This window comes from Mirounga angustirostris, unplaced genomic scaffold (assembly GCF_029215605.1).
Source record: "Mirounga angustirostris isolate CCGP_5_RB_7025 unplaced genomic scaffold, mMirAng1.0.hap1 SCAF_12, whole genome shotgun sequence".
NCBI lineage: Eukaryota > Metazoa > Chordata > Mammalia > Carnivora > Phocidae > Mirounga > Mirounga angustirostris.
The window spans coordinates 11,746,430-11,754,876 of record NW_026991720.1 but is presented as its reverse complement, the minus strand read 5'-3'; the positions used below and the strand labels follow the sequence as shown (position 1 = coordinate 11,754,876).

The following is an 8,447-nucleotide window of genomic DNA, read 5'->3' as shown; positions in this document are numbered from 1 at the left end:
TCATGAAAACTGTCTGGCCATGACCATAACTTTGACCCCGAGTATAAAGATTCAGAGGTCTCTCTAAAAGTGGGTGGGTAAAACTCAGCCAACTGCCCAAAATAGAAAAGGTTTTCAAAGGTTTTCTAGAGGCTTTTTAAATAAAAAAGAAAGAACATGCCCGCCCACTAGTGGAAAAATTAAGTAATTGCCCTATTTTCCAAGAAGGATTCCCAGGCTCCACCTTATGGTGAAAACTCAGCTAAGCTTTAGAGCCATCTCATAACTGCCCACATAAGACACGCATTGAAGAGATCACTGAAAACTCCAGGGTCTAAAGAAGCCAGGGACGTAAAAGTCTATGGGTGAACATGGAAGAGGTAAGAAAAACAAACCAAGTACCAGGAGCATAATCAAACTTTATTTTTCTGAACTATGATTATGATCATACCACATAATGCATGCACATATGATATTGACTATTGTAACTTAAATTCAAAATTGGGAAAGAAACAGATAAAATAGAAATAGTTTACTTTTAACATTTCCTTTCACAACTTATTAACTTTTGTTTTGGAACAAGAAATCTGCAACTTTTTCTTTAGCCTGTCATTGTTAAATCTTGTACCAAGTTCCATGCGAATGCAGAATTCATCCTTGATCGGGAGCCTTGACTAGGAATGATACTTAGTCTTACTTTAATAACTGAAAAGAGCTATTCACAAAAATAGGCATTTCCAAAGATTTTTAAAAATCTTTGCACAATTGTTCAGATTGTTGCAGGAGTTTTGTGTTCTGGTGTCCCTGTGCTAAATGTCCAGTCCTGTATCTCACCGCAGATCACCTTCCACATTGTAGGTATGAAGAGATAAAAGAGCACTGGGCAGGGGGAAGTCATCTTCACAGAGCTGGAATCAATAAGCTACTTAGCATGCCGTCAGCCTTCAGTCTAACAGAATTTCCACCACGGGGTTCAGACCATCAGTTACAGTTCTAGAACATTCTAGCACAGAAAAGAGGACCAAATAATACTATGCCAGATAACTTTCTCCATAATGTTTTGTAACTACGGTGGATGCCTTTGCAGGGCATTCAGAGTGCTTGCCAATTACGTGATAACAATCTTTGCTGCTTAGCATAAGCAGAGATTTTTTTTTTTTCCCTCAGTGATGAGGCATGAGCTCATTTCAACAGTTCAACACCTCTCCTTAGCTTTGGTGTTGGCTGAGCCTCCCAACCTATGTGCAGTCAGCAGACTGCTGTGTTAGGTGTCCAAATCATTCAACAGTGCCTGTGACACTCCATGGCGCAAGCCCCAGGCGAGATCCAGCTTACAGGTAGTGAGCTCTGTGTCTGTGATGGGTTCCATTTACAACTAATAGCAGAAAGCAATTCCTGCTGAATAATGCAAATGAGTAGAGGTAAAGTTGTGTCCTTGCATGACTTGCCACATGGAACTTAAGTTTTACTGCAAGTCCAATATTAGCACCATCTATCCCAGGAACATCATCTATATTAAATTGTTTGAAAGTTTCCTCTGTTACAAAAATGAATTTCTTAATTATTTCCTAGTGTTATGCCTGTCATGGGCACACTGTCTAAAATATTTTCAGTCGTATAAAAATTCTCAAACCCACAGTGAATAAATAGAGCTAATTATTACATCTAAGTATTACTAAATATGTACCCTCATCAGCTGCAAAAGCAAATGTCACAATGTTTAAGACTTTTTTCACACAATTTTTCTTTTTAATTTCCTAACCATATTTCTAGTACATTGAGCAACAGTGTTTCTGATTACATTTATATTCTCACGTACTTATATCTTTTCAGGACCCATGATTTCCATCACATTCAGTAGACACTCTTTTACAACTTGCTATCTGTGAAGAATGTCATGTCCTGGGCAGATTTTTCACTTAAATATATAAATACTTGTTTTATTAATAACCAAAACAAATCTTGTTAACTCTTCTGTTCTCTTTGCAGCTCACTGGATTTGATCACATCTTTTCCACATCCCTGGTCTTTGTACTTATGGTGGTTTGCTTCCTAATGGCATCATAATGGCTGTTCTCATACATTTCATCCTTTGCCAAATAAGCACATAGGAATGGTCTTTAGGATACAAAGTGGAAACCTATGACTCTCTACATCTATGTCCTTCTTCCTCCTTTTCATAGAGATATGAGAAATATTTGCTTTTCTAACACTATACAGTAGAAGTGACTTTCACAAGGCAAAAACTGTTTTGCAAAATATTCTAAGTGTTCTCTGTAATTCAACCTCTGGATTTGATCTCCCTCTACCTGATGGAAGGACATGTCCTCAGTCTTGTCTAGGAAGTCATGCAGTCACTTCCACAGCCATGTTGAGTGGCAGGGTTCCTGTTGTCCCAGAATTGGCCTTAGAGCCCACACCATAAACCATGCAGGTAAGTACCCCTCGCCCACAGTGGTTCTCAACCCTCCCCTGCTCCCACTGCCATTGCAATGGGGAACTTTGGAGATGCCAATGCTTAGCTTTTCTCCAGAACAATTACTTGGAATCTTTGAGGATGGGACATGGGTATGGATGTTTTTTAAAGCCCCGCAGTGAGGGGCGCCTAGGTGGCTCAGATGGTTAAGCATCTGCCTTCGGCTCAGGTCATGATCCCAGGGTCCTGGGATCGAGCCCCACATCAGGCTCCTGGCTCAGCAGGGAGCCTGCTTCTCCTCCTCCCTCTGCCTCTCTCCCTGCTCATGCTCTCTCTCTCCCTCTCTGTATCTCTGTGTCTCAAGTGAATAAATAAAATCTTTAAAAAAAAAAAAACTATAAAAAAAAAATAAATAAAGCCCCGCAGTGTTAATTCAGGCAATTCTGGTATATACACGAGGTTGAGAAGGACAGATCTAAAGCAGGCAGCCAAGAACGGGGCTAGATACTGACCTGCAAAGCTTAGCAAGAGGTGGCAATACCAGCCCTACTGTAACCAGTGGCAGCCTGCCATCTACGCCTAGACTTACCAAACTAGGAGGGAGGAGTGACTGGTGCTGCCACAGAGCCCTCTAGAACTCCCACATGCTCCTCACGCGACAGCCAATACATGATGCCTGGCCCCCCAGAGGCACACATGGCCAGATGGTGTCAGGACAGCAGTAACAACCACAAGAGGATGCATTTACCTCAGCAGCCAGTAAATTAAAGAGATAAAATAAACCTGCCCCCTCTCCCACAGCAGCATCCTGGAAGAAGAAGAGAAAGAGACAGGTGTCCCAGACCCATCCGGTCCCCCTCCAATCAAATTGTGCTTGGGTAAAAGGGAGATGGTAAAGGTTTAACCCACACATGAAGTCAAACTGGATCGAATATTAATAACCAAAAAAGACTAGAAAAGATGAAACATGCCCAAGATGTCACTGTGGGATGGGAAAGGGAGAGTCAGCAGCACAGAGCTGGACACTATGATTGAAGGAAAAATCTTGGCCATGTTTATCCTGCTCCATGAGTTCACACGGCTTTATAAACCAATTTATACTTTAGTGAATTTCTCATTCATACCAGGTTTAAACACTATGAGTACAAGATTTTCTCAGGATTTCTCCTTCCTGTCCTCCAGGGGTGACATCCATGTTCAGTGGACATCAAACAGACATGGAGGGAGGTGCGGGGTGGGGAGCCCCTGTCCTTGCATTGGTTTCATCTGAACCCAAGCTTGCAAAGCCTCCTGGCTAAGACCACACCTCTTTGGAATCCACTAACTCCCTCAGCAAATCTCCAAACCCTTTGTGTGAACACAAGGAAGATGTAGCGGCTGTCTCAAGTGTGCCTGGGGAGACTCGGGAGCAATCCTGCAGCCCCCCTCTGCCTTTGCCACCCCATGCAGCCCCGTGGTGTGCCCCATACGAGGCAGGACGTGAGGTCCCTTTCATGGAGATATTCACATACTCCAGCTCGTCCCTGCGCTTCTCATCCCTCCCCAACTGGGAAAGCATCCTAGTCTGCATGGCAGTGCTTGAGAGAGAAGTGAGAGGAAAGGCTTCCCCTAATCACATATTCTTCCAAATCTGATCTATCCTACACCTGCACCAAAGTTTTTGAACCCAATAGCCAAGAATGTGAAACCTTTGGTCTTTGGTTCCCCCATGAGAGTTTCCCTAGAATAAAGGAGACTCCATTCTAGCACCCCGAATGAATGATCACGGATTAAAAAATGAATTGGCCCCACATCCCCATTAATATGGCACCTGCTCACCAGCCCACCACTGCTCTTGCCTATTAAGATCAGAGAAAAACGTGAAAGAACACCAACAGAAGATGATACCAGAACAGCGGAAATCAATTATGTGCAAGAATTTCAGGAAGATATTATTTACCACAAACTTATATAAGTTGAAACAAAATACACAAAAAGATGAGTTTGGTGCATGGGAATTTGTGAAAGCTGCTGATAAATACTACTCTCTATTATTTTTTTAAAGATTTATTTGTTTTAGGGGCGCCTGGGTGGCTCAGTCATTAAGCATCTGCCTTTGGCTCAGGTCATGATCCCAGCGTCCTGGGATCGAGTCCCACATCAGGCTCCCTGCTCGGCAGGAAGCCTGCTTCTCCCTCTCCCACCCCCCCTGTGTTCCCTCTCTCACTGTGTCTCTCTGTGTCAACTAACTAACTAACTAACTAACTAACTAAATAAATAAATAAATAAATAAATAAATGTCTCTAAAGATTTATTTAGTTTAGAGAATGAGAGAGAGAGAGAGAGAGTGAGAGAGCATGAGTGGGGGAGGGGCAGAGGGAGAGGGAGAGAATCTCAAGCAGCCCCGATGAGCATGGAGGCCAACACAGGGCTCGATCTACAACCCTGAGATCATGACCTGAGCAGAAATCAAGAGTCCAACACTTAACCAACTGAGCCACCCAGGCACCCCAATACTACTCTCTATTAGTAGAAGTAACAGAAGTTGGTTCTTACTGGATATGTAGAACTTGTCAAGGAGTCTTGTTTCCTGTTCCTGGCTATTGTGAGTAAAGCTGCTACAAACATTCTTATACAAGTCTTTGTGTTGACATGAGCTTTAATTTCTCTAAACAATGCATTCATAATTTTGCAATATATTGCTTTTTCTGGTGCTATTTTTACACAAATATAATTTAATAATAAAAAGCAATTTTATAATAAAAATAAATCCCTGCCTTTAATTTGAAATAAAATTAATTTGGGGGTGGAGAAACGTATTTTCATCATCTCTGTACTTTTATTATATAAGTTATAACAGGGCAGGGGTGTCAGGGTGGCTCAGTCAGTTAAGTGTCTACTCTTGACTTCTGCTCAGGTCCTGATCCTCAGGGTTCTGGGATCGAGCCCTGTGTTGGGCTCTGCACTCAGTAGGGAATCTGCTTGTGATTCTCTGTCTCCCTCTCCCTCTGCCCCCCTCCAGCCCCCGCTCATGTTCTCTCTCTCTCTCCCTCTCTCTAAAAGAAATTTTTTTTTTTTTTTAAGTTATAACAGGGCCATCACACTGGCAGGAAGCCTCATGGTCGAGAAGGCACTAGGAGTTAGTGGATACTGTGACAAACTGAAAAGTGCACACATACCTTGTTTTAAATGTGCAGCCACTATTTCCACTTCAACCAATTCACCATGGAGCCCCAAAATTGCCCAATCTTCTAATTTTTCAAGGGCAGATTTTTTTTGTGCATACACACAATCTCCTAAATTTAAATGTTGACCAATAAGAAGTATTAAGCACTGGTGGGCTAATGTTATCCAGGATTAGGCTGTACAAGATAAAACACAACACAAGCCAGATTTGGCCCAAGACTCATTAGTGTCTAGCTAAGATTTTGGTTCTCAATCTGGCTATGAGCAATGAACTTTTAGCTTTTTAAAAATACAATTTGCCTGGGCCCTATCTCAGATTCTGCCTTACTAGATCTGGAATGAGTCCCGGGCATCTGCATATTGTTTGAAATGCTAGAGTTCATCGTGTTTCACAGTCAGTGTGAAGAAGTAGGGAATTAAATTTCAAGTTAACAGTGTTTGGTCACATGTCCAACTTCAGCACTGTGTTTAGAACACCCTGTGGCTTTCCCAGGCTAATTCTACCTGTTTCAGAGTTCAAACACTGATGTGCATATCAGTAAATTATAATCATGAAACTGTCACAAGGCAGTTTTTCTCATCTCTAATTAACCCAAATGGCATCAAGTTTTGGCTCTACTGTGTTTGGGAACAGTATAATAGCTGACCTTTGTGGAGGAAACTTGATTCTAAGTAAAAATGTTCATATACGAGTTGATAGGAATTTCTTATTCATAAACATGCTAACCATAGGATAAAAACATCTCCACAAATAAGGGAGAAAAGAAAAGAAGGAGAAGGCAGATCAAAGGAGCTGTTGCATTTTTACAGACAATTTAGCAGGTAACAGGTCTTGTGAGATGAGTACAAAGTCATGGGGACAGTTAAGATTCCTAACCTGGGACTCTTGCGTGTCAGGTGAATTTGGGCTTAAAGTAAATAAGGTAGAAAGATGCTGTGATAGGAACCGCTCTCAATTTTTTTCCAATGAGCTCCTGCAAGCCTGAGGCAAATGGGTCTTTATGAAAAGTGGAGACAGCCAATAATAAGATCCTTTCATCATTTGCATTTCAAGCCTCTGACTTTAGTCATGTGGCAAGCAAATGAAGAAAAATTGGAAATAACCATTAACTGAGGGAAAAATTACAGTAACATTGAGTGAGGGTCAGAAGGTTGCAGGGCAGGTACCAGTTCTTGGCGTGGAAACCTGAAAGTCAGGGCCAAAGAGAATGGCCACGGTGAGCACAGATGCCACGGACAGAGACACATGCAGGTTTAAAATCGTCCTCACCTTGGTGGCCTCTGGAATAGAGTGCATCACTGGCATCGTTGGGAATGGCTTCATCACGGCCATCCATGGGGCCGAGCGGGCCAGAGGCAAAAGACTCCCTGTCAGTGACTGCATTCTGCTGATGCTCAGCCTTTCCAGGCTCTTGCTGCAGATCTGGATGATGCTGGAGAATACTTACAGTCTACTGTTCTGGGTCACTTATAACCAAAACACAGTGTTTATACTCTTCAAAGTCGTCATCATGTTTCTGAACTATTTCAACCTCTGGCTTGAGCTGCCTGGCTCAACATCTTCTATTGTCTTAGAATTGCAAACTGCTCACCCTTTGTTCTTCTTGATGAAGAGGAAAATCACAGCGCTGATGCCTTGGCTTCTGGGACTGTCACTGTTCATCTCCTTATGCTTCAGCTTTCCCTTCTCTACAGATATCTTCAATGTGTATGTAAATAGTTCCATTCCCATCCCCTGCTCCAACACCCGGGAGAAGTACTTCTCTGAGACCAATGTGGTCAACCTGGTTCTTCTCTATAACCTGGGGATCTTCATTCCTCTGCTCATGTTCATCCTTTCAGCCACCCTGCTGATCATCTCTCTCAAGAGACAAACCCTCCACATGGAGAGCAATGCCACTGGTTCCAGGGACCCCAGCATGGAGGCTCACATGGGGGCCATCAAAGCTACCAGCTGCTTTCTCATTCTCTACATTTTCAATGCAGTTGCTCTATTTATTTCCATGTCCAACATCTTCGATATCAACACTTCCTGGAATATTGTGTGCAAAATCGTCATGGCCACTTACCCAGCTGGCCACTCAGCGCTACTGATCTTGGGGAACCCTGGGCTGAGAAGAGCATGGAAGAGGTTTCAGCACCATGTTCATCTTCACCTGTAAGAGCAGACTCCATGACTAGAACTCAGAGAACCACCGGACCTGGTTCAACCAGTTCTACCTTTCCCCATCTAGACCTTTCTCCTCACCCATCTTTTCTGCCCTAATCTTGCTCTGATACTTCTCCTCAGGTAACTGGGCCCTTTCATGAATGGGATGTTGAATTTTTAACGTGAGATTCTAAGCAAAAGTAGCTAAGCAACTCTAAGATGGATCTGTGAAAGTTTCTCGATCTATGCTCATTCATCTACTGCCCTGAGCCCTCCCTACGTCCTCCTCCCCTGAGCCTGAAGGAGAGGATGGCCAGACATCTCTGTTTGCCTGGGATGGTCTCAGTTTGTGCCTGTTGTCACTGAGCACCCTTTAATTCTCAAGGATATCTTCGTCTGGATGAAAAATTACATGGTCACCCTACTTAAGACACCCTCCTACCCACAGGAGGGCTAGTGATGAGCATAGAGGGCAGTCCAAGAGGTAGAAGGGAAACTGGAATACCCACAGGGAAAAAGGGATTCTGGAAAGAAAGGCTGGCCAGAAGTACCAAGTGCCACAGAGGTTTCAAGGAGAATGGAGGCCGCACATACTCTTAGTGGCATGACAGGTGGCATTCAGAATGCAGAAGTTTCCAGAGAAGGTGAGGAAAACAGGAGTTCGTAAAGACCAATAATTTCAGGATGTTGTCTGAAAAGAAACATGAAATACAGGGTGGCAGGTGGGATGAGTGGATG

The 8,447-nt window shown here is 43.1% G+C and overlaps 1 protein-coding gene across 1 annotated transcript; it reads left to right on the top strand.

Annotated features, from left to right (window-relative positions):
• Positions 1–6,768: 6,768 nt before the first annotated feature.
• On the top strand, positions 6,769–7,722 carry LOC123835221 (taste receptor type 2 member 40). Its single transcript, XM_045864139.2, is given in 3 exon segments — positions 6,769–7,101; positions 7,104–7,144; positions 7,146–7,722. Coding segments are annotated over 3 exon segments (951 nt in total).
• Positions 7,723–8,447: the final 725 nt, after the last annotated feature.